Genomic DNA, 27,867 nt, shown 5'->3' on the forward strand with positions numbered 1-27,867 from the left:
CCATTCTCCACTAGGAGATCCCTAGTTAAATGAATGTAGGTTTTAAAGTCAAGATTTGATGGGTGGGACTGCTGATGCTTGTGCCTGTCCTGATCTCTACTGGACAGACTCAGCATCCCCTTTGATAATGAGGTTGAGTTATTCCTCCTCAGCCTTTTCTTTGGTCCATGGGGAAGGGTCTCCATTCATATTAGACATAACCTGCTCCCTTGGCACTATGAACTTACTACAGCCGTTCCACAGAAATCCTGAAGGGACCTGTCGTTCAGTTCCTGACTGGGGATACGGTGACACAGGTCAGAGCAGTTTAATGGTGGCTCCATAGCATCAGATCCCTTTCTGAGTGTGGAATTAGTCACATGCTTGGTTGACCAAAATGCAACTGCAGCTCAGGTCTCTTCATAAGGAAACCCAGAGGTCCCGCTTCTTCATCTTGTAGAAACATTTCACCAGTTTTCTTCCTCATCACTCTGGCATCCCCTCCAATTTACTGTTGCTAGATGTCTAAGCACTGATGCATCTGTTTAACCATTAGGACTGTGAGGACTGGTCAACATGATGGTGATTCTCTTTTGCCACTAGGTGGCAGACACTGCCCCAGTGGCAAGGGGACGCCCATCATTAAACCTGCAAAGAAACAAAGAAAAAATTATTCTTTTATATATCTATATTATATAGAGAGATGAAGTTCATATTTACAATTGAATCTAAGTGGAAATGTACTTTGCATGACTACACATGTATAACCTATGACATGTATAGCCTTCTCTATGGTGGGGAGAGGATGGGAAGGGAGGGAGAGAATTTGGAATTTGTAGTTTTTAAATGTAATTGGGAAAAATAAAATATCAATTTACATTGAATGTATGACGGTTCCATAGTTTCTATTCAGCTCTGTATTTTTATGGCTTCTATTATGGTTAAAAAACAAAACAAAAACAGGGCATGCTCTCCAAGAAAATAGATTAGAAAAAAGATGAAGGATGGGAGAGACATGGACAGACAGAAAAAAGATCTGAAGGTTTAAGTGGGCTACAAACTTATTTTGTATCAGCCAAAAAAGCCACTGGGACTTTGGGTTGAATGATGAAAAGCAGAGGTTCCATTAAACAAGGATGTGATAGTTTCTTCATATTCTCTCTTGATCATTAAGAATAAAGTAAAATCTTTGCACTGCCAAGAAATTCTCTGTTCAGTCAATGCCGATTGGTGACTTTCCCTGTCCAAATTGGGGTGACTTTGTCCTCAAGGTGGCTATATCTGGGCAGAGTGCTTGGATTAGCTTTTTGGTTCTTCAAATAATGGAAGAGAGAAAAGCTGGCTGGGTGAAAAAAAATGAATTAGGGCATTCTAAGAATTCTAACTGAATGAACAGTCAGAGGACGCTAGCAGGATGGCTGTAAAATGACTGAAAAGAACTCAGCGACATTCTTTCATATTTCCCTTTCATTGACTAAAGGGAAGCAGGAAGGCTGAAAATAACAAAGCAACAGTCATAGCAGACTGAAGGTAAATGCACTCCTAATCCTTTATAGAAATAATTTATAGATATGGAAAATAGCTCACAAATTTTACTGTCACTTTGAAAGCAGGTGCCATTCCTTTCATGTGGTCTTCAAATGACTTAGCAAATTCTTTTTGATGGTGAAGGGGAATTGGGTGAGGGCAAAGATATCAACTTTTTATCAGCAGTAGGGCACAGGGTCTATTGAAACTCAGGATATTTGGGAAGGGCATACAATGCCATCCCTGCGTCCCTTGTGCATGGGCAAGAACAATGAAGCACCAGATGCTGGGCGGTCACTGGCCTCTCCTGCATTGATGAATTATTTAGCAGCCCGCCACAATGGAATCCCTGGGGAAATGTGTCCCTGATCCCCTATCAAGGTCAGCTAAATCATTCTACAGGCTGGAGAAGTGCTGACTGTGAAATGAAATAAACATAGAAACCCATACCATTTGCTAGCATCATATTCAGGTTGAAATTTTAATTGTGCACCAGTCACAAATTCTGCAATACAGTTCCCATGGCAACTAGAACTTCGAGCCAGACATCTCCTTGTTTTTGCCTTGTGGAATAGAGAAGGAAAGGATCGCAAACATCCTGGGTGTGCCACCTGACAGTCTGGAAAAGCAACTCTCTTTTTCCTATGCTGCTACTCTAATCATACTTGGTAAATGGCTCCATTCAAACAGAACCATAATTAAAGTACATATAGGGACCTACTTGTTCCTGCATTTATGTCATATAAGCATATAGATCACCCACAAGCTTACTGGCTTCAGACATTTACTAAGCTGTGTGATACTGGGCAAGTCACATAACCTTAATTTACCCCAGCTTCCTCAATTCACATGACCATCCTGTCCTGGCCCCGATGAACTGCATTTTCAAGTCACTGAAAGAATAAAGTGGCTGCTAAGCCAGTGTCAGAGCAGCTTGGAACTGCTTGAATGGCCAGATTCAAAGATATAAAATGTCTTTAGGCTGAACAGTTTAGCAATTTTATCAGTGACTTGGAAAAAAGCCAGTCATGTTTTCAGATGACACAGAAGATTCTTGAATACCAAAGAGAGAAATCATTTTTTGAAAAAATGTATTGCTGCTATAAATTTTTGAGATGGAAACTAAAATGGTTGGACTTGTGCTATAGGAAAATTGTTTTGGCAGCTGTGTAGAGGATGGATAGGAGAAGAAATATGCCGAAGGCAGGGAAATCTGGTAAAGGTGTCCAGGTAAGACTGGACTTATCCAGGTCTGACACAAAGCTGAGATAAAGAGCTAATAGGAGTTAGGATCCAAAAAAGAACCTGAAAGATGAAAGTATTGGGCTGAATTTAGTAACAAGAACTTCAACTGGGATAAATGTAAAGTTTTACTTGTTGCTGTTGTTGTTCAGTCATGTCTGACTATTCCTGAACCATTGAGGATTTTCTTGGCTAAGGTACTATAATGGTTTGCCATTTCCTTCTCCAGCTTATTTTACAGATGAAGAAATGGAGACAAATAGGATTAAGTGACTTACCCAGGTCACATAATTAGTATCTGAGGCTGGATTTAAACTCACTGCAGACCTGTAGCTCTACCTGTAGCTCTTCACTGTACCACTAGATAAGTTTAAAAAATCATCTTCACAAGCTCAGGATGGGAAAGTGAAGGCTTCTGGCCAGACAGAAAAAAAGATCTGAGGGTTTTAGTGGACTACAAGCTTATTATGTATCAATAATATAATATGGCATCCAAAAGAGCCAATGGGGTCTCAGGCTGAATGGTGAAAAGCAGAGATTCCAGAAATGAGGATGTGATAGTTTCTTTGTATTCTGTTTTATCAGGCCATCTTTGGAGTATTGTGTTCAGTTCTATGTCCCAGAGCTTAAGAAGGACATTGGAATGCTTAAGTGCATTCCACAGAAGGCCCCAGGATGGCTAAGGATCTTAAGTTCACATTACATAAGGATTAGCTGAAGAAACTGGGTATGTTTAATATGTTTTAGTTTAGCATATTTAGTTTGATATGGGCAAGAGGAATTTTACTTGGTGTCTATTCCCAGAACACAGAACTACAGTCAATGGGTGGAAATTACAAAGAGGTAAATTAAGGAAATACTTAATGTCAGGAAATTCTTCTTAATGCCTGTTTGCTTCTAGTCCTTCCTCAACTGCCAAAGTGATCTTTTCAAAGTGAAAGTCTGAGCATATCATTCTTCATCCCCTTCTCAATAAAATCCAGGGGCTTGCCATTACTTTCAGGATCAAATATAAAATACAAAATTCTCTGTTTGGCTTTTAAAGCCCCTTCATGACCTATCCTATTTTTACCTTTCCAGTTTTCTTCTACTTTGTTCCCTTCTGAATACTGTACTGGAGTGTGGAATATCCTTGAAATAGATATAATAAGACACTCCATTTCATAAGTCTCTGTCTTTTTACTGGTCTCAAAAACTCTCTCTTCTGCTTCCCAACTTTGTACATAGTTATTTTCATGTTGTCTCTTCCCATTAGGTTCTATTTTCAGTGAGACCAAAAACTATTGTTTTGCTTTTCTTTGTATCCTCAGTGCTTGCCTGGCACATTGTAAGCATTTAATAGATGCTTGCTGATTCTATTATAATTGCCCCCAAGTAGAATAGTGGGCTCCATCTCATCTAAGGTCTTCAAGTAGAGCCTGATGGGATTTCTTGTATACGTTCTTTTTGGCTATGAGTTGGAAAAGATGGTTGTTGAAGTTTCTTCCCACTCTAAAAACTCTATTTTTCTGTCTTTTTTTTCTTTACTTTAACATGAGGAGATACCTGGATAGAATATTTAAGAGAGAGAGAGAGAATCTAGTAGGGTGATAAAGATTAGGAAAAGACTGGTAAGTGATTTACAAAGCAACTGTTTCATGCTATCAAGTCTCATTCTTTTTTTGGGTGGTTATTTCATTAATCTTTTATCCGTTTTTGTAGCTGTCAGATTTTTTAGTGTTTTTAACAACTTTGATGGCTATTAGTATAGATCCATTCTGGATTTGTGGACCCCGTGTTATTTTATCATTCTTTCCTTCTGTAGATTTCTCCCAGCTTCCTTTATTCCATGGCATTTATTACACTAAAGTTTTTTGCTTATTCATTTCTTTAATTTTTCTATTAGTATTCCTTTGAAGTTTTCCCTGTGAGAATTTCTTTCTTTCCCTTCTTTTATTGCAGTAGTTATTCCTTTATTTTATTTGACAATTGTTGCTGTTTTGAGGTGATGTGGCAGTGGGCTTCCTACTCAAGCAAATAAGAGGTGATCTTTATATTTAGGATTTATTTTCCTTTTATATGTCAGTTTGAAGGTTCAGTTAGATTTGACAGACAGGAGCAAGGATCAGGCTACTGCTGAAGCCCCAGATCCTAATCTCATATTGGATGAAAGAAGGGTTCTCTAATGGAGCATTCTAGTTATAGCAAAAGAAAAGAGACTCTTGATTTTATTGCTATGAACCCCTTGTGCCTCCAGCTTTGATCTTGTAAAATTGCTCCACGAACCTGGACTGGCAGCTCAGGTTGCTGTTTCAAAGCAAAAAAAAAAAAAAAGGTATGTATGTGGTAGGGATGAGGTCATGAGAGAAAAACAATGGTAGAATTGAACGATGAATAGAATGAAAAGGAATAAGCATTGATTAAGTGCCATGTGTCAGGCACTGTGCTAAACACTTTCCAAATGTTATCTCATTTATCTTGATTCTGAGGATGATATGGGTAGAGCAAATTCTCTATTATTTATTATATACATTATGATATATATAGTATATAACATACATACACATATATATGTGTATATATATGTATATTCTATATCCCCCCATTAATGGGGGAATAATTATGAAGTTATAATCAGAAATTTGTGGAAGAAACTGTGCTTGGGTACAAAGAGAAAGTACATCGTTTTGAAGAAGCCTAAGCCCTGGGACTTGTAAACTTCTTTCCCAACTCTGGAAATGAGACTGAGTCAATCCCTTTCTCAGAAATTCACATTTGTCCTAGGGAGAGATTTAGCAATAAAACCTCAAAGTACACTTGTAAAACTTTGGCACTGTTTCCAAATAAAGTCCTTATGTACTTTCTAAGTGTTCATTAAAGATCATCCCAGGACCCCGGGGGAGGCTCAAATAAGGAATTCCTATTCATGAGGAAGAAGGAGGCCAGAGAGGAGGGATACTTCTGCAGCCCTCCCTGTTCCACAATCTCTTCCAGGATGGATTTCCACCTAACCCAAACCAGTGAGAGGGCCCCTGGGATTGAATAACTGTCCTCTTAGAGGACTCTGAGTACCAAGACTGGTTAAGTTCACAGCAGATCTACAGATGAGGATCTTTTAAATTAAAATCTGTCCTTCCCACCCTCTCTGATTATCCAAATCCTATTGGTCTTTTCCAATTGTTCTTCCTCATGAAATCTTTCTTAAGTTTCTAACTCTTTCTAACTAGTAATCATCTCTTGATCAGCCTAAAATCATCTTTTTTTTTCTGAGAGAATTCAATGCCTACATCTAAATCTAACAGGATATTAGATTTAGAATCCAAAAGCCTTTAAAAGTCACTTAGCCAATATCTCTCACTTTATAGATTTTTACAGATAAGGCAGTTCAAGACCAGTAAATGATTTGTCCACAGTTACATAATAAGTGCCAATACTGGAATTCAAACTAAGGACTTCTGATTCCTAATTCAACCATTCTTCCCATCCTGTACCATTTCCTTCCTTCCCTTCCTTCCTTCTTTCCTTTCTTCCTTTCCTCTTCCCTTCCTTCCTTCCTCCCTCTTTCCCTTCTCTCTTCCCTCCCTTCCCTCTTCCCTTTTCCCTTCCCTTCTCTTTTCCCTTTTGTTCCCTTTTTCTTCCCTTCTCATATTTTCTTCCTTTCCCTTCCCTTTCCTTCTGTTTCCCCTCCCTTTCCCTTTTCCTTCCCTTCCCTTTTTCCTTCCTTTTCCTTTTTCCTTTCCTTTCTTTTCCTTTTTCTTTCCTCCTTCCTTCCCTTTGTTGATTTGTTTCTTCTTTTTTGCATTTCAGTCACATGTGATCTTGTACTTCAAAAAAATAGTATTAGATTTATCTCTTACTTCTCTTCTATGTTGTCAGTTAACTTTTTAATTTTTTACAACTCTATGAGGTCCTTTGGGCAGGGTTATCAAATACATAGTAAATGCTCATATTTATATTGTGCTTTAAGAGGTAGCCTGGGTTTATCCATAGAAAGTTGGCTTCAAATTCCAGAAGCACTGGGTTTAAGTTCCACCTTGAATACTTACTGACTGTGTCACATTGGACAAGTCACTTTACCTATAATCAGCTAAGGCTATGAGTGACAGAAAAGATGCCTGACCTGGGAACTCATAATAATGATGACATCACAGGTCCAGTTTCTCTCCCTTCAAGGTTTATATGACACTTTTCTTACAACTACCTTGTTGATTGAATTATCCAAAAAGTTATCCAAAAGTTGAAGAGTCTTGTGGTGGGTTCTGTCTCATCTAAGATCTTCACACATAGCCTAGATGACCTTTTTGTAGAATATGTTACAGTGAATTTATTTTCAGCTTTTCTACCTTTCATAGGTAGGAAGTTTTAGTTTAAAGCTGAGACTAAGTAATTTACCCATGATCCAACCACTAGTAAATATTGGAGATAGGATTCAAGGCCAGGTATCTTAATTCCAAGTCTAGAATTCATTTTATAATTCTATATTGCTTAGCCATCTTTATTATCATAATTGAGCACTTAGCTGGAGCAAGAAGTAGTAAACTGGAAATAACTGCTACCAGAAATCCAGGAATCTAAGCATGACTGGGTAAGATAAAATACAAATCTAAACATAGCCAGAGATCTGTTCTATCTTAGCATAATGACATGGAAATGAAAGTCTATAACATGTATCCAAAATCAGGAGATCAGGACATCAGTGGAGATGGTGAGACATTAACCAAAGTCCAAACAGAGTCCAAGATCGAGGGTATTGATTCAAGTAGGGACTGATCAGATGATTGGAAGAGATCCAAGCATTCAAGCAGAGGGGTCAGGGACATCAGCCAGTACTAAGGACTTAGAGTGAAACTGGGACAAAGAGGCAGGAATCCGGTTCCAAAGAACTGATGTAAAGAGAGAAGAGTGTGGAGTAGGATAGGGGAATGGGCATTTATATAGCAGCTATTTCATGCTAGGTGCTTTACAAATATTATCTCATTTGATAATTCACTAAATCCTCTAGACAGGAGACTAGACGGAGTATATCAAGCCAACAGAGCACCCAAATGGGTTGGAACCCGTCAGTGACCTGAATACTCAGGAATCTGAAGAATTATGCAGGGAGCACAACCCCTGTATATCTAGGAATCTTTGATATGATACTAAGGCATTCAACTTTAGTGATCCTTCTATCTTTTTGAAGATCATAAGATTATAATTTTAAAATTAGAAACAACCTCAAAGGCCATCTCTCTCTTTTTATAGATGAAAAAAAAAATTAAACCTAGATCCAAAAAGGTAAAGCCCAAAGTCACAAAAAGGATTCAAAGCAGAACTGAAGATCTGAAGCACAGCTCTTTAAAGCTAAATCTAATGCTAGGTGGTCATTGTTTGGGTTTTGATGGCTCAGATTGGGTATAAATAGCAATTATTTTTCTGTTCTGAACAGAAACTGAGGGTCTTCCCCTTTCAGACTGATTCTTCTATGAAGTCAAACTAGGCCTTATTTTTTTTTAAATAATAGCTTTTTATTTTCAAAATACGTGCAAAACTAGTTTTCAGCATTCATCTTCATAAAACCTTGTATTCCAAAAAATTTTTTCCTCCCTTCCCTCTCTACCCCTCCCCTAGACAGCAATTAATCCAATATAGGTTCAACGAGTTAGACTTCACTTCTTTTGCTTCATTTCTCACTTAGCCTTTAATCACTGAATGGATGTTGCCTCAGACAAATTGAGAAATAGAAAGGCCAGGGTCTCCCACTGCTTCTGGGGCCATGTCCAGTCCTTCTGAGCAATATTTTGCCACCTCATTCAGATGTCTCTGGAAAAGAGAAGTGAGTGAGGCTGGTGACTTTTCATAGCCTTCTTTCACTTAAATCCAATTCACTTGCAACTTAAGACATCACCTTTCTGATGTCATTTTGTCTTCTTCAAGAAGAACAAACAATGTTAGATGGCACTATGAATAGAGTGTTGAACCTAAGATCAGGAAAGCTTGAGCTAAAATCCAATCTCAGACATTTTATAGCTTTGTGCAAGTCACTTAATCTCTGCCTTGGTTTCCTCGACCGTAAAATGGGTATAATACATCCTAGAATTTTTGTAAGGATCAAATGAGATAATACTTGTAAAGAGCAGCACCATCCCTGCACATAATAATTGCTTAATAAATACTTGTTGCCTTCTCTTTTCCTTTTCCCATTTCACTGCACATCTTGAAAAAATCAAGACTTTTAAAGTAAAAATTTGGGTTCTTTCCTCTTAATGTGATTTTGTCAAAATCAAAGATAGTCAGCATGGTTTTGAAGAGTGAAGCTTTTCTGATTTTTTTTTTTTTTTAGTTTTTAGGAACCTCAGAACATACCTTCAACACTGAAGAATGAAGTGGGGCTGAGCCTAATTCCCAGCCTGAACTCAGAAGATAGAGAGCTGTTATAGGACAGTGACTACAGGGACATCTTCTGCTTTCACAGACCTGCAGTAACATGTTCTACTGACTCCCTCCTCCACAGAGTTCAGGTATGTATGAGCAAGATCACACGAACTGGGCTATGAATCACTGCTCTGCTAAAAGCTGTCTCATGGAAGGATCTCAGAGATCTGTTCATCTTTGCAGTTACTTTCATTGACTAGGACAGTGGTTTTCAGAATGGTGCAGAGAACCCTGAGACAAAACCATTTTCACAGTTACCCTGAGAAGTTTTAGTTTCAAATACAGCAAATAACCCACATAAATAAAAGCTCTTTGGGGGATAGGGGTCCTCGATAACTTAGAAGAGTGTAAAAGGGGTCCTGAGACCAAAAAAGTTTGAGAACTACTGGACTTGGGCATTGGGATAAGTATACACACACACACACATACACACACACACACACACACACACACACACAAACTTGTACAAGTCTCAGAGTTGGACTTACATTCTATTATGCAAATCACACATGTGTAATTTCCATAAATGCCAGTCACAAATGGCAATTAGTGCTCATTAATATGCAATAAAATTCTCATTTGAAAACTATCAAAAGCCAAGAATGAATTCCACTTGGCTGCCCTCCTTTAATTAAAGTTTGTACAGGCTATGATCTACTTTCTTTGCATCAGGGAAATAAATAACACACCATCATGAATCTAGCTTCAGACAATAACCAGATTAAGAAGAGAAAGTGGTCATTGGAACCTGACGGGTTGATTCTGAACAACTGGTCTTGAAGGGTGGGTATGGGAACCCAGCTCCTATGACTAGTGCTCAAGGCAAACAGAATGGACTGAATGAATGAGGTCTAAGAACCTTACATTGCCAGCAAAGCAGTAGGGTGCCCAAACACACCTTTGAGAAGAAATCTCTAAGAGAAATGTGGGGTGCAGCAGGAAGGAGGGTCAGGGAGCTACTTGAGTTTCTCAGATTTAAGTTAGTTCCCACAACTGCTAGTGTTACTATTGGGGGTTCTAGCCATCAAATAAGGCAAGGAGTGGAGACTCTTAGAATTACTTCCCTCCCACTCTCTCCCCAACATAAGGGATTCTTTCCTTCAAGTCTCCTAGTCAAATTCTTTATGACAGAGTTTCATGCTGTGTCTCTAAATTCCTGTTTCAGTTGCGCATTGGGTTTCTCTAAACTTGTATTTTGTTGTTGCTGTGCAAGCCAGGACATTCATTGAAATGAGTCCAGTTGTGTAGAGAAGATCCAAATCCTACACACACAACACACACACACACACACACACACACAAACACACAAACACACAAACAGCCCCCCTTCTCAAGGCCTTTTAAGGTTATAATCTGAAAATACAAGTCATAGATGCAATATCTTACTACTTAGAGTCAAGATGACCCAAGTTTATAACCTGACTCATCACTTTCTAGCTATGTGATCCTGGACAAATCACTTAACTATTGCCTGCCTCATTTCCTCATCTATAAATTGGGGCTAACAATAGCACCTGCCTCTTATAGGATTATTGTGAGAATGAGATGAAATAATATTTATTAAACACTTTGTATACCTTAAGGCACTCTATTAAAGTATCATCATCATTATTATAAACAGCCATTAGACCCCACATCTCCTCCCTCTGAATATAGCACTCTCTTTCCTATACATACCATCTCTTGAAAGGCAAGTGAGGGAAAACATTTCCTTGAATTGATAACCTCAGATGTACAAATAGAGCACAAAGTTAATGATGCCTGTGGATGAATTTCATAGGATATTCATTAGTAGGGGCTTCTGGTACAACAAGTTCTGTGTTTTCATTCTTGAAGTCACGGTAAAGTGGAACCCAGGGAAAAGCAACAATCCTCTCATCCACTCATCTTTTCTTCTGTAAATTTTCAAAAATGTTTTATGAACAATTATCATTAGAACCTGTCCTCAAAAACAGGATGAACATATCACAAATGAAAACATCTTTTGACTCCAAGTGCATCATATTTTAAAACTATTTTCAGCAAGAAGAAAAAAAAACCTCATTAGATTACCTTTAAATATAATTAAGACTTTAAACACACCCCAAAGAACAATATAAACAAGGCATTTTTCCGCTGGGGGAATGAGGATGGCTCAAACCTGCTATTTCATTGATATATAGAACTCCCACCAAGACAATGACTTCCACAGAAGCATATGGCTAACTCCTTTGGAGTCTTAGAAAATGTCTTGAGGCCCCGAGAAGTTGCCACAATAATACAGCCTGAGTGGGTACTAAGTGAGGCGGATATCCAGGTCTTCCTGATGCTGTGACCAAGGTTCTTAACCTCAAGATTCATGAATAGATTTCAAGGGAGTATGTTCAGTGATTCAAGGCCATACCAATAAATTTTGGATAGAAAATGCCATCTGCATCCAGAGAGAGAACTATGGAGAATAAATGCAAATCAACATATAGTAGATTCACTTTTTTCTTTTTCTTTTTTTTTCTCTTGTGGTTTTCTGTTTTGTTCTGATTTTTCTCTCCCATTATTCATGTATTTTGAAAAAAAATTAATGTATATGTATAATCAGAATAAAGGAAAACAATAAAAAGTAAAAAAATGTTTACAACCTAATGAGGGAGTCAACATGCAAAGAAATATATACAAAATAAACTATATGAAGGATAAATAGGAAATAATTAATAAAGAGAATGTACTAGAATTAAGAGGAGTTGGAAAAAGTTTCCTATAGAAGGAATTTATATGCCCCCAACTTCCAAGACAGGCCTAAAATCCTACATTATCTCAAAGCAATCTCCTGTTCCCTGGATTGTTAATTATGTGTCCAGAGTCCTCTGCTGGAATGGTGTCTCCACTCTCCCATAAGATTTAGAGCTGGCAGGAGTTTCTGAGGCCATCTAGTCAAACTCTCTCATTTTGTAGATGAGGAAATTGAGATTCCAAGAGGATCATGTCTTGCCCAGGGTCCCAGAGCTGCCTAGTATAGTAGGTAGGATTTGAATCCCTGCCTTCCTGACTTCAAGTCCAGAGCTTTACCTATACCATTCTGCCTTCTCTCCAAACTCTTGTGGAAGTTCTTAGGGAAGGGTTACATCTCAATGAGAGCAGAACTAAAATCGAGTCAAGGCAACAAGCATTTATCAAGTGCTTACTAAGTGCCCGGCACTGTGTTAAGTGCAAAGAAAGGCAAAACATATCTCCTACTTTCAAGGAGCTCACAGTCTAATAAAGGAAATAATAAGCAAACCATCATGTTCAAGATTTATACTGGTTAAACTGGAGAGGATCTCAGAAGGAAGGCCCAGAGATTAAGGAGAGCTTAGGAACATCTCCTTTCAGATGAGAGTATTTTAGCTGACTTTGCACAGCCCTCTATCACTGAAATCCCATTCACCTGAGTGTCCCAGCCTCACTTTCCTAATGTCATAGTTCTCTTCAAGAATGAAGGACAAACAACATTTTTAGCTGAGACTTTAAGGAAGTCAGAGAAAGTAGAGAGCCAGAGGGTGGGGATGAGGAGGAACTATGATCCAGATATGGAGGACAGTCAGTAAAAACTCCCAAGTCAGGATATGGAGTGCATGCTTTAAGAGCTCCAAGGAGCCTACAGGCCCTGGATTGAAGAGCATATGAAGGGAAGAGAGGTATAAGGAGAATGAAAAATGGGAAGAAAAATAATGAAAAGCATCTCTTAACACTAGGTTTTATGAATATTATTTGTTTATAAATATAAATGTATATACCCATACACATATATCTAAATATTATGTTATAGATTATATGTAATATATTTTAAAAATATTATGTTATATTATACTGCATATGTTATTATAGTATATTACAGTATAGTATACTATACATACTAATACTACTATACTATATTATAGTATACTATGATATACTATATTATGTCATATATACTATATTTTGCTATTATACTATATTATAGCATACCATAGCATACAATGATATGTATATATTCATCTTTAATGTATGCACATATGTGTTTATATATTCACACATATATATGAATATATATATATATATTATATATACACTTAAATATGTGAATATGTATATATTTACACACAGACACACACACGCACATATATATGTTACTCAATCATTTCAGCTGTGTCCAACTACTATGACCAAGCCTTGAAAGATGAGGAGAAAGTTTTTGTTTGAGAAAAGAGAAGTTGGATTCTCTGCTAATTGTAACTTAGTCTATACCTGACAGTCTTGCTCATAGGATGAGATGTCCAGTAATTTTGAAAAGGCTGTGTTTCACTCATGTTGTAAAGAAGGTATTTGGTTGTGAGCCAAAAGCTAAAGTCATCATCCAAAATCCATTTGGGGTTTTCTTGACAGAGATATTTTACTATTTTCTTCTGTGGCTCAATTGATAGCTGAGGAAACTGAGATAAATTGGGTTAAGGGCTAGTGTCCGAGGCTGGATTTGAATGTAGGAAAGTGACTTCTGGCTACACTCTATCCACTGTATCACCTACTTGCTCTATACTTGCGCACACACACACACACACACACACACACACACACACACACACACACACACACAATTGCCCAAGACAGATTCTTAAGCTTCATGATCCTTGCATACTTTGCTATGTATATATGTGCCACAGAATCAAAGTAGTCACTTGTTCCTCAACTTCTTAAAACCTTAGAGCCACAAAATAACAGATTTAAAGTGGGGAAGCACCTTACAAATTATTTTGGTTCAACCTCTTTGTTTTATAAATGAGGAAACTGAGCCCTAGAGCGATTAAGAGATTTGTGCATCACATAAGTAGTGACAGAATACCGTGAGAATCTGGGACCTCTGGCCCCAATCAAGCAAGTAAAACATTGCCTCCCTAATAGAATGTTAGCCCTGGAAGAACCCTTACTATTCACTGAGGGGTCCTTAACCTGGGCTCTGTAAACTTGATTTTTATAGCTAGTTCAATAAAATTGGGTTCTTTTGTAATCTTAGGTAGTTTATTCTACGTTACAAAATATTGTTCTGCCTGGAAATTGAGTGAATGCTCTTCAGTTGGGGAATGGCTGAATAACTTATGGTATATGAATGTAATGAAATATTATTGTTCTTTCTTTAAGAAATGATGAGCAAGCTCATTTCAGAAAAGCCTGAAAAGATTTACATGAACTGAAACTGAGTGACGTGAGCAGAACTAAAAGAACATTGTACACAATAAAAACAAAATTATGTGATGACCAACTGTGATGGACTTGGCTCTTTTCAGCAGTGAGGTGATTCAAGGCAATTCCAATAGACTTGGGATGGAAAGTACCATTCACATCCAGAGACAGAACTATGGAGACTGAATGCAAATCAAAGCATAGTTTTTTCATGTTTTTTTGTTATTGTTGTTGCGTGGTTTTTTTTCTTTCTCATTTTTCCCTTTTGATATTTCTTGTACAGCATGATGAATATGAAAATATATTTAGAAGAACTGCACATGTTTAACCTATGTTGGATTGTCTGCTGTCTTGGAGAGAGGGGAGACAGAGAGGAGAGAAGGAGAAAATTTTGGGACACCAGATTTTCCAAAGGTGAATGTTGAAAACTCTCTTTGTATGTATTTGGAAAAATAAAATACTATTATTAAAAATATTGTTCTGAGGTGTCCATAGACTTTGCCAGATCATCAAAGGGATCTATGACACAAGAAGGGTTAAAAACCTCTTATCCAATATATTTTCCATATTTTACAGATAAAATCTCAGCCAGGCCTGGGATGTAGGGGAATTCAGAGACATTTGTGGTCTTCAGATCCCCCCGTCAGCCACCTTTCTACTTATCCTATGTCTCTCATGAAGGAGAAAATCAAAAGGGGAACTAAGATGGGGAACTAAAGGACTATTTTTGGTAGTTTCTCAGTTAAACCAGGAGCATGACAAGTACTTACTGGAGTACAGAATTTTAAAGGTAAGGCTTTGTAACAAAAGTTGGACTCCAGGTCTCTAAGGTCTGCTTCCCTCCCCCCATAGAACACACCCAGAGCCCTAAGATGCTGCTACCACAGCTACAGACCATGTATAATTCCACAGCATGAAATAAATGAGCAAAAAGGAAACTATAAACAGTTTGGCCAAGCAAAAGGCAAGACGCACACACACAATGGAGCCCAGATATTTCAGACCTTCTTCCCCACAGAGTTGATCTAATCCACACTTGGCACAGAAGAGTTCTCATTGCTTGTTTGGTCCTGAATGTGTAGGAAACTCCTGGAGGGGGAAAACAGGGGAGAAAGAAAAAAGAGAAAGAGAGGGAGAGAGAAGGAACTTGCTATAGAAGAGGCCCACAGGGAGAGCTATTGGGGAGGGATCTTTTAATTGGCAATGGGAATTCCAGGTCTGTGTAGCTCAGTGGGAGATGTGTGGTTCTTAGGGTTTCTGCTCCTTTGATCTGGTGGGGAATGAGGGGGAAGCCAACCTTGACCCCCTGAAAAGGGACTACTGTAAAACAGCCAAATAAAGGGCAGAACCCCGAGTCCTTTTGAAAGAAGGTATGTGGTTATGAACCACAGGCTATATTATCATCCATAAAAAGGCAGGTGTCTGTCTCTCAAGTACATGTGTCTTTTAGAAGAGGAGAAAGTTTTTGCTTAAGAGAAGAAAAGCTGGATTTTTGCTAACTGTTGCCTAGTCTGTACCTGACAGTCCTGCTCTTAGGATGAGATGTATAGTAAATCAGTAATTCTATGAAAGCTGTATTTCACTCAGGCTGCAAAATTATGCTGTTAGCAAATGTGCCACTGATAATTCTTTGGTTGAAAGGATTGGTGTCCCATTTAAGAATAATCTGCAGGATGGGATGCTAATTGTTTTGGAGGTATGACAGTTGTGATGATTGGGTTTTGGTTTTTTGCTTTGTCTGCCATCAACTATAAGCATGTGGGGATTCTACCAGGAAGACATTTCATTGCATTAACTGGTTCATAGATATCCCACTATATTCAAGGAGAATGGCAGTGAAACATAGTTCTTAGAGGCTGATTTTGAATAGAAGGAGCTATGTTATTATCTTACTTTCAAGCCAGGTAGGTAGGTAGGTAAATAGGTGTGGTGCAGTCAGGAAGAAGTTTAAATCAAATCATATACTTACTAACTGTGTGACACTAGGCAAGTTCTAAGTCACTTAATCCTGTTTGCCTCAGTTTCCCCAGCCATCAAATGAACTAGAGAAGGAAGTGGCAAACCACTCTTGTATTTTTGAAAAAAAAAAATCCCAAATGAGGTCATGAAGAGTAGGAGAGACTGAAATGATCAAATATCAACAATAGGTGGGGAAAAACCTCAAAGCTCTGGTGGCCAGAACATTGGAGTTTGAGTCAGAAAGACCATTATTCAAATCCTGTCAAAGATAGTTACTAGTTATGTGAACCCAGACAAATCATTTAGCTTCTCTCCACCTCAGTTTCCTAATATGTAAAATGGGGATAATAATAGATGTTGTGAGAATCACAAGAGATAATATATGAATGCATTCTATAAATGCTAGCTATTGTTATTTGTAAATACTGATTTTGTGACCATGGGCAAGCCACTCAAACCCTCAATGCTCCAGCCAATTCTTTTAGACCAAGGCCTCTCAAACTGTTGGTTGAAGCCTATATGGGGTCCTGTAATTGAATGTAGGGGTTATAAAAAATTTGGCAACAGTGAAACATTTCTAAACACATTGACCAAAAATTAATTCAAAATCAAGGGCACAATGAACCTGAGGTATTTCTGGCAGTGCTTGCTTGTGTTGTATTGCCCAACTTCACTGCAGCCTTGGTTTTGAACAACACAGAAATGTGCACTTTGGACCATTGAATGCATGAATGTTGCCAGAAACATCTCGACTCAGATTAGAGACTGGGTGTTATAAAAATTTCTCAGTTGAAAAAGGGTCACAAGTGGAAAAAGTTTAAGAAGCCGAATTTAGACTATGAAGTGCAGAACTGCATTGTGGCTCCAAAGTGAGTCCCCTAGGTTACAAGCCATTGTGCCAGATGCTACAGAGGTAAAGACGGAGCCAAATAAGAAATACATACAAATATTAGATGATTTAAAATAAGATAATTTGGTGGAAAGAGTATTGAATTTAGAGTCAGAAGCTGTTATATTGCTGTACCACCTGTGGGATGCTGGACAAGTCATTTAATATTCTTCCCTTATATTGTAGTCAGTTGGATGAGATACAGTATCAGTTATAGCTACTACACTATTGACTCCACGGTGGGAGGTACACTACCTTATTTTTCTGCACATACCTATATATAACAGTACAAGATCACATTGTTGGATCACTGAGGACAATTCCTAAGAGATGTTCAATAAATACTCAGTCTCAGAGCCATTTTCCAATATCACAACCCTAGGCAACAGCCCAACTTGATGGTCCTGGGAAGGTTATTTTCTGTCTTCCTTCATCTTCTAAGTATTGAGATTTGGAAGAGACTTTGGTTACTTAAAGCAGGCTTTCTCAAACTTTTTCCACTTATGACCCCCTTTCAACAGAGAACATTTTATGTGACCCCCATCTAGAATCTGAGCCAAGGTGTTTCTGGCAGTGTTTGTGCATGTGTAGTGCAAAGTGCACCTGCTATGTGTACAGAACCAAGGCTGCAGTGAAGTCACCCAATGCAACATAGTCAACTTCTGCTAGAAACACGTTGAGTTCATTACACATTTGATTTTGAACTAATTTTTGGTTATTGTATTCAGAAATCTTTTACTGTTGCCAAATTTTTCCCAGTCCCCACCTTCAGTTACACAACCTCATATGGGCTCAAGACCCACAGTTTAAGAAGCTTTGACTTAAAGTAAGGATTCTTCCCTTTTATAGGTCATGGAAATCTTTGCCAGTCTGGTGAACTCCTCAGAATTATGTTTTTAAATGCAAAAAATAAAATAAATAGAACTACAAAGGAAACACATTCTAATAAAATAGTTGTCAACTTTTATAAGACAAAACAAAATAAGTTTCTGAATCCCAAGTTTAGAACTTCTAACAAATATCAACTTCTTTATATTAAAAAATAGATGATCATAGATCATAAACATAGATCTGAAGGAACCTCCAAGGTTTCCTGCAACCTCATTTTACCAATAAGGAAACTTATGGCAGATAAGCCATTTGCTCAAGGTCACACAGATTGTAAACTTTGTAGGTAGGATTTGAACTTAGGACTTCAGACCTGCTGTTCTTTCTCTGACCTGGAGTAAGTTACGGAGTCAGGATTCAAATCCAGGACCCCTGACTCCAGGACTACTTCTCTGTCCAGTATAATCTGTAGCATTTTAAAATTATATGAATGTACTTCTGCTTAGCTCATTCCTGTTCAGCAGGAATTTTCATGAATTTAGTCTCTATCTTCCTAAGTGGACACTCTAAGACTTTTGGGATAGAGAGCTATACCTTCTAGTTTGTTTGTTTGTTTTTAAAATTTCCCCTTTTCTCACTGACCACATGCCTTGTGCTTTTTTCTATTAATGAAAGTCTTCCTTCTCTCTTTCCTACCCTTTCCTACCCATTGAGAAAATAATAGACAAAATTCTTTAAGCAAAATTAATTCCCAAATTTGACAACATTAAAAAAGGCAGTGAATATTGAATCTATCATGTCTATATCTAGAGGTGAGTAGCATATTAATCATGAATATTCTGGAATTGTGTTGAGCATGTCATTTATCAGTATACTTAAGACTGTCTAAGTTGATTGCCTTTACAATATTGCTATTGTTAGATAAATTGTTCTTCTGCTTCTGTTCATTTTTCTCTCATCAGTTTGTATAAGTCTTGCCAGGTTTTTCCAAAACCATCAACCACCATCATTTCCTATAGCACAATACATAATAATATTCCATAATTCTCCAATTTGGGGTCTTCCCCTCAATTTCCAATTCTTTGCCACCACAAAAAGAACTACTATAATTTTTTTTTTAACGTGTGGATCTTTTTCCGCTTTTTTTGATCTCTTTGGGAATATAGAGGCAGTAGTAGTATCTCTCTGTGTCTCTCTCTCTGTCCATCCCTCTCTGTATCTCTGTTTCTCTCTGTGTGCTTCTCTCTCTCTCTCTCTCTCTCTCTCTCTCTCTCTCTCTCACACACACACACACACACACACACACACACACACACACACACACACACACACACACACAGAGTCAGAGAGAGTATAATGGCTTTTTGGGCACAGTTTCAAATCACTTTCCAGAATGGTTGGATGCATTGATGTATCTCTTTTCCCACAACTCCTCCAGCATTTGTCATTTTTGATTTTTGCAAACTTTGCTGATTTAAAAGGCATGGAATAGAATCCCAGAGTTTTGTTTTTATTTATGCTTCTCCAATTATTAGTGATTTAAAGCATTATTTTTTTCATGTGGCTATTGATAACTTGGATTTCTTTTTCTAAAAACTGCCTCTTTATATCCTTTACCTATTTGTTGATTGTAGAATGGTTATTATTCTTATATACTTGATTAATTCTCTCTATATATGTGTACATATGTATATATATATATATACATATATATATATATATCTTACATGAGATCATTTATCAGAGAAATTTGCTGAAAGATTTTCTCATTTGCTGCTTCTTTACTAATTTTCTTTTCATTGGTTTTGTTTGTACACTTTTAAAAAATTTTACGTAATCAAATTACATATTTGTCTTTTGTCCAATTTATCTTTTGTGATCTTCTATGTTTCCTGTTTGGTAATGAACTCTTCCTCTGTCTATTTTTCCCTTGCCACTCTAATTGACTTAACGATATCACCCTTTAAATATAAGTTGTGTATCCATTTGGAGATTATTTTGTTTTCTGGAATGAGATATTAGTCTATACCTAGCTTCTGCCAGACTGTTTTCTAGTTTTCCCAGCAATTTTTGCTGTATAATGAGTCCTAGCTGGGATCTTTGGATTTATCAAACACTAATTACTATGATCACTTGCTTCTGTATATTGCACATAATTTGTTCCACTGATCCTCTTTATCTCTAAACCAGCACCAAAATATTTTGATGATTACTTGCCTTGTTTTGTTGTAAGAAAGGGCCTGGAGCACAGTGGGTGCTCAACGAATGTTGGCTAGCTCTCTGGCTGTGTCTTATCTCTCAGTATGAGATCCTTCGTGTTGCAATGACAGGCGCCTCTTAGAAAGACCTAGAGATGGAGAGATTGAAATTGATACCCCCTTGGAAACATATAAATATCATGGAAACAAATAAATATTTCATCAGATTCTGACTCTAAGCCATTCTCATAAATTCTTAAACATGTCTATGGCACAATGCTCAGTACCTGAGTAGAGTCAAAATGATGTTGGGGGTAGAGAAAGGTGAAGAAGAGAGTGAATGTGGAGGAGAAAAGAGGGTAGAGAAGAAAGGAATAATAACAAATGGTACATTTTCACATTTTCTAGTGGTCTAAAATATTTCATCAACAAATATTGACCAGATATCTATGATGTTTATGTTCTTTCCTTTAACTTATTTTGGAGGATTACTATATGCCAGGCACTATGCATCTTTTTCTCCTTTCTTTGATCTGTTTGGGAATACTGACCCAGTAGTAGTATCACTGGCTCAAAGGGTAGATGTATATATGTGTGGAGATGTTTATGTATATGTGTATATATGTACATGTGCATACATAACATACACATATATGTACATACACATTTACCTAAACACATATGTGTGTGTATATTAATATATAAGTATATTTTATACATGTGTATAAATTTTATAAATAAGAAACATGAAGCCCTGATTTGACCAAGTAGAAAGATGTAAAAATTACCTGAATATGGCTGTGAACCCATTAACTCAACTTTAGTTATCTGGTACTACAGTAGCTAAAGTGTTAAATGTGGAGTCAGGAAGATCTGAGTTCAAATCCTACCTCAGACACTTCCTAGCTGTGTGACTCTGAGAAGCTCACTTAACTTCTGTTTGCTTCAGTTTTCTCATCTGTAAAATGGGGAAATAATAGCACCTATTTCCTCTTCTCTCTCCCCTTCTCCCCTTCCCCCCCTCCCCACCAAGGTTGTTGTGAGAATCAAATGAGGAAATAATTGCAAAGTGCTTGACATGGTGCCTGGCATATAGTAAGTGATGTGTAAATGTTAGCCATTATTATTAGTGTTATTATTATCTGTGTGACTCTGAATAAATCATTTCATCTCTCTGTATTTCAGTTTCCTTATCTTTAAAACGAGGGGGCTCCAATCAAGGACCTCCAAAGTCTTTCTTTTAGCTCTAATTTCTATGAAACCAAGTACCACACAGCCCCCAGATCTTAAGTGGGAAATAATATCATAATAATGACATAGTACTTTATAGTTTAGGGTCACAGATTCAAACCTAAAAGTCACTTAGTCCCACTTCCTAATTTTCACAATCAAGAAACTGAATCCCAAAGAAGGAAATCGAGACCTCAAGTCCCAAAGCTTACAAAGCACTTTCTTGCAATAATTCTAGGCAATATTGCAGGATAAATATTATTATTCCCATCTGACAGAGGAGGAAACTGGAGCTAAATGATTGACTTAGGACATGAAGCTAATACAGGTTGGAGTTCTAACCTGAATTCAGTCTACTGCCTCTAAATCCTATGCCCTTTCCATATTCATATTCCCAGCAAAAGGTAGCCAAAAATACTGCACTTGGAGTCACTGGAAAGTTGTATTTGAATCCACTTAACCATATTACCATACACAAGCCACATCAACCTTCTGGGGCCACAGGTGAGGAGTTAAATCACCAGTAAAACAAAGCTAACTACTTGTAGTACCACATTTCAGCACTGATGTGAGGAAGGTGCTTTGTAAATGTTAAAGTGCCATCCAAATGTGAGTTGTTACTATTGTTTTAAAATGTCAAGTTTAGCACCAAATGTAGAAATAAATTTTACAATCATCTAAATGACGTAAGGAAGAATTCTATCCTGGACTAGAGGTAAGATGATGAAGTTGCAATGATTGCTACTGCTGCTACATGTTGGAGCAGAATTAGAGTTGAAAGGATACTTAGAGATCATCCAATTCAAACCCCATAATGAGGAAGTGGTGGTCTTGAGAAGAGATGTAATTTGCTCAAGACTACCTAGAGAGTAAGTAGCATTTGGATCCAGGACTTCTGCCTCTCCCTCTAGTCTTTCCAGTGTACTTTCTGTCTCTCATTAGTTCTGGTCATTAGTTCACAGCTCATTTATATGACAGCACGGGTTTTGCCAAAGTTTGTAACATAGAAAATTGCTCACTTACAAATGACTTAAGGTTTATAATGCATTTCCCTTTCCTCCAACAATCATGCAAAGTATTGTTGGTGGAGTTGTGAACGGATCCAACCATTCTGGAGAGCAATTTGGAACTATACTCAAAAAGTTGTCAAACTATACATACCCTTTGATCCAACAGTGCTACTACTGCGCTTATATCGCAAAGAGATCTTAAAGGAGGGAAAAGACCCATATGTGCAAAAATGTTTGTGGCAGCCCTCTCTGTAGTGGCCAGAAACTGGAAATTGAGTGGATGCCCATCAATTGTAGAATGGCTGAGTAAATTGTGGTATATGAAGGTTATGGAATATTATTGCTCTGTAAGAAATGACCAGCAGGATGAATATAGAAAGGCCTGGAGAGACTTACATGAACTGATGCTGAGTGAAATGAGCAGAAGCAGGAGATCATTATACACTTCAACAACAATACTGTATGATGATCAATTCTGATGGAAGTGACTATCTTCAACAATGAGAGGATCCAAATCAGTTCCACTGGGAAGTGAGTGTGGACCACAACATAGCATTTGCACTCTTTCTGTTATTGTTTGCTTGCATCTTTGTTTTTCTTCCCAGATTATTTTTACCTTCTTTCTAGATCTGATTTTTCTTGTGTAGCAAGACAACTGTATAAATATGTATATGTATATTGTATAAAGTATATAACATATACTTTAACATATTTAACATGTATGAGAGTACCTCCCATCTAGGGGAGGGGGTAGAGGAAAGGAGGGGAAAAGTTGGAACAGAAATTTTTGCAAGGGTCAATGTTGAAAAATTACCCATGCATATGTTTTGTCAACAAAAAGCTATAATTTAAAAAAATTATGCAAAGTAAGTAATGTACATATAACAATCCCCATTTTTTTGGTCTGCTATTATATGGCACAATAGAAAGAAAACTGGCCTTGGAGTCAGGAACTCATCTCCCCGAGCTCAAGTCCAACCTCAGACACTTATTGGAAAAGTCACTTAATCCTGTTTGCCTCAGTTTCTCCATTTGGAAAAGAAGTTGAAGAAGGATATGGCAAACCAAAAAAATCCTAAATAGGGTCACAGAGAGTCAGACATGCCTGAAATGACTGAATAACAACAACTATGATTTTATGGAATTAAAAAAATCCTGAGATCCTACTTCTGACACATACTGGCTGTGTGTTCTAGGCAATTCACTAATACTTTAAGTTGTAGGAAAGGAAATTTGCATAGGTGGAAGGAATTTCCTCCTTTGTGAGAAAATATCCAAACCTCTCATACATTGACAAATATTCCTTATCTACAAGTTTCTCATGTAATGCTGGAGAAATTGAAGCAAGATAGAGATTAGAGAATTTTTTAATAATTTATTTGAGAGGGATATATTGTGCTGGGGGCATGTTGCCCCCAGGCTGATGTCTCAAAGCATCCAGCAGGAAATGTGAAGTTCCTATGAAATATATATATATATATATATATATGTATATATATATATATATATATACCTGGCTCTAAGTGACCAGGGTAGACAGAGGCCGTGGCAGAGTCCGAGCACTGAGAGCAGGAATGGACCATCAATTTGATTCTGACAGAATGGGGAGTAGGACCATAAATTCTTATAAATTGGGAGTAAAGGAGATAGTCAAAGTAGAACCAGGAAGTCAGAAGAGATAGAGGTAGACAATGCCAATTAGGTATCTGAGATAGGACATTTGGAGTTTTATCCTTTGGAATGCCAGAGTCGCCACAGCCCTAATTATCTCAGTCCTAATGAGCAGTAGGGGGAGGTGTTGCAACCAGGGAGATTTAGGCAGGACAATAAAAGGAACTGAGGCAAAACAGTTTAGGGAAACTGAGGCACAACACTCATGACATTTATTCTGAGAAAGTAGAAAAATAATATTTTAGTAATACCAAAGGAGTAGGTCTATAACTCAATATAGAGCCATTGGATAGTCCAATTAGTCCAAATCAGCTAGATCACTGGGAATTCAAAACTCCTGCCTTCTGTCATGACAGCAGTTCTGGGGTGAAATTATTCAGCCCAACCTCAACCCCTTTGGGACTGCATCTGTCTCTACTACTCTACATTAAGAAAAAACGAAGAGTTCCTTTTCTCTTCTCAGTAAAAGGTGGGTCTCCTGATACATTTCATTTCCAGAAAAGAAGGCAAATGGACAGATGTCTACATTTGACTTTTAAATATATTTCCTAAGTATTGGAAAGATAATTATTCCCTGATACACTCATCTCACTCATATTTTTACTATTCTGAATTGCATCAATTTACAGTATCCTAGTGTTCCAACATTGTTAATAAGGTTCTATGACTATGTTTTCTTGTTAAGTTAAGATGGGGAAACTGAGACCAAAAAAGGAAAGAAGAGCTTTCCTTTGATTAAACAATGAGTCAAAAATAAAATCAATTCTCAAATTCTGCTGAAGTTGCAATACAGAGTAGTCCTTGCTCCCTCACTCAGAGGTAGAGTCCCTCTAAAAATCATTTAACCCTAGTCTTTAAGGATTTTAAAATTGACTTTATTTCTTTTTTATCTATCTCTACTCCACCTCATTTGACATGTTCTATTCTTGGAGATGACCAATCAATCAATAAACTATATTCCAGGCACTATATTAACTGCTAAAGATACAAAAAGGCAAAAGACAGCTCCTGCTCTCAAGAAACTTGAGGATTAACAAGAGAGACAATATGCAAACAAATATAGACAAAGTAAGATACATACAAGACAAATAGGAAATAATTAGCAGAAAGAAGACAATAGAATTAAGAGTATTTAGGGAAGGCTTCCTGTAGAAGATGGAATTTCAATTGAGATTTAAATGAAGTCAGGGAGATCAGTAGGAGAAGAAGGAGAGTGCTCTCAGAATGAGGGAATCTCTTTTTTTTCACAAGATCTAGAAGTAGAAAAAGAAGGAAATAGGATGATCTTATTTGATCCCACTCCTTGAGGGCAAGAACTATTTCTTTCTTTTTTTTTTTTTTTCTTTTTTTCCTATTTTCTGTTTGTTATTTTTTTTTAGTCTATGCATTCTACCAGAGTTCCTGGCACATAATAGCCATTTCCTACCTAAATAATACTAAAAACCCTATAATAATGAGAGATATGTAAAAAATACTTGTCCAGTTGAAATGAATTGCTTTAATCAGCATCGATACTCTCTTCTCTAACACAAATTAAATCTCCTCCACTCAGACTCTCAGAGTTGAATGAGAACATCTATGGCCACCTGATGCAACTCACACTTGGAAAAATATCCCCAATCATGTAAATATAAAGCCACAGAATTATAAGGTTCTGAGTGACCATTCAATCCAACCTGTATCTGGATAAGAAATCCCCTTAAACAAAGAATCAAAAGATTTTCAAGTTGGAAGGAACTGCAAGGCTAGACCCAGATCCCTTAAGCAATCCTCACTAAATCCTCACCAAAACACCTAAAATGTCCCTACTTGAATACTGCCAATGCAAAGGAACCCACCTACAAGTCCACTTTTACATAGCTAAAAGGTAACCTGGTAGAGTAGATTGAATGCTGGATTTGGAGTCAGGAAGGCCTTGGTTCAAATTCCAAATGAGATACTTCCCAGCAGTGTGACCCCGTACCTTGTGTATAGATGGCTTCATAAGTTACTATTGTCAAAAAGCATTTATGTACCAGTGATCAAACATCTGATGAGGAGCATCTATAGAAAAAACACTCCTGGCTAACTCTAGATGAGAAACAGTCACCTCTGCTCTAAAACTTTGTCTTGGTAGGATGTGCTGGAGTTTTGTCCTATCTCCTTCCACAACCTTTGAACCTAGGGTTATCTCCATGTTATGAGCAGGCATCAGAATAGTTCTTCATTGGGCACTCTCTAGAATATAATACCTATATTTGATATTTATCATTATCATTCAAAGAGTATATAGTTGGTCTGATGAACACGCTATAAAAAGTATAGGGGATAGGGTCTTATGACTTAGCGCATATATTGGATGAATGCAGCAAAACTTGACCTAGGATTAAAAGAAGGAAGGAAGGCTTCCTGGTACAGTGGAAAGAGCACTGGCTCTGGGAGCATAGAATTTGGGTTCAAGTCCTCTGAGAGCACTTGAAATAAACAAAACTCTAAATGTGTAATTCTATGATCATATGAAAATAAAATGAGAGTTAGACGAGGTGATCTCTGAAGTCCTTTCTAATTTTAAATCTACTAAAGACTACTGAAGATACTAAAGACTAAAAAGACAAGGTTCAGCAATAATACACAAGCTCAGGCTTTGATTGGACTGAGTCCATTCCCTTCTACTGTGACTTCTGGTCTCTGTCTTCTCTCTTTATGCAAGCAACTGACCTGCTTATGTAGAAAAAAAAAAAAACTCAAAATGGAATGCATGTAATATATACTATGCTATCAAATGGGTTAGGAAAACATAGCTGAGAAGAAGAGGTCTTTTGATTGAATGAAATAAAGGCATTAAAAATAAATAAAACTAGGAAGGAATTAAAGAGAGAAACAAATGTACACAAAGTTAAAAGAATTTGAAATGAAGGCAGAAACAAAGAAAATATGTCAGCAAACCAATGAATAAATTTTAAATGCTTATTCTGTATAACATCTACAACCTCTTACATAGATGCAAGAATAGCAAACCTCACAAGAATGTCAAAGTATTTCAACTTTCATGGCTCAACTATTTAAATATAACTGATAGGTCATAATTTTAAAATTCACATATGTAGGGGCAAAGACTAAAAACAACAACAAAAAAAACTATATAAAAAACCCCTAAGTGTTATTGGAATTTTCAGTTTTTGAAAGGGTTAGTATAAAAATGAGCACATGAAAGATGGGCAAGAGGGGATAGGAGGTAGGGTGGGGCAGAAAGAGTACATTTTACACAAGGTTATTAAATGCCTATTCTGCATCAAACACTGTGCTAGCCAGAGAACTAGATATTTTCTCCATTTTTCACTAGCTTTAAAGAATTCTAAGAGGAACTATGAGTCAGAAGTAGAATGATTACAAAGGATCCCAGGATACTAGAAAGCAAAGAGGTAGCATCATGTAAGCCTTATTTATTAACTGTAGAGAATCCACTTCCTCTTCTCCATCTGTCCCCATGGTCAACCAAGTGACATAAACTGACCCATGGGCTTGTGCTTTGGGACTCAGAGGTTTTACAACTACTACAGTCTTTGTTGATATATAATACCACTGCTGGCTCCTAGTATTCTGTTGCAAGCACACAAGCAGTGGACCTCAACTCTGGACAGTTACAGAGAAGGTTAAGGAATAGAATGGAAAAGGTTCCTAGGTTAGGAAACTCCAAAATGGCTGAAATTCTGACTGGAACATCCATTATATCATTCCCTAAGCTTGTGGAAAGTGATAGACAGTGACTTAGCTGAGCCAGAGAACTCAGAAG

General features: G+C 37.3%; 1 protein-coding gene across 2 annotated transcripts in view; it reads right to left on the reverse strand.

The window, feature by feature from the left end:
* GPR156 (G protein-coupled receptor 156) overlaps positions 1 to 27,867 on the reverse strand; it is a 109,564-nt gene that overhangs the window by 75,290 nt on the left and 6,407 nt on the right. Inside the window, exons 2-3 of one of the 2 annotated variants that reach the window (XM_074301333.1) lie at positions 20,204 to 20,333; positions 228 to 627 (exon numbers count right to left, since the gene is read on the reverse strand). In XM_074301333.1, the coding sequence (XP_074157434.1) occupies positions 228 to 323 (96 nt within the window). In that variant the 5' untranslated portion in view covers positions 324 to 627; positions 20,204 to 20,333. The remainder of the gene's footprint in view (positions 1 to 227; positions 628 to 20,203; positions 20,334 to 27,867) is intronic. The other variant, XM_074301334.1, reaches the window with a different exon arrangement.

This window comes from Sminthopsis crassicaudata, chromosome 3, assembly GCF_048593235.1.
Source record: "Sminthopsis crassicaudata isolate SCR6 chromosome 3, ASM4859323v1, whole genome shotgun sequence".
Taxonomy (NCBI): Eukaryota; Metazoa; Chordata; class Mammalia; order Dasyuromorphia; family Dasyuridae; genus Sminthopsis; species Sminthopsis crassicaudata.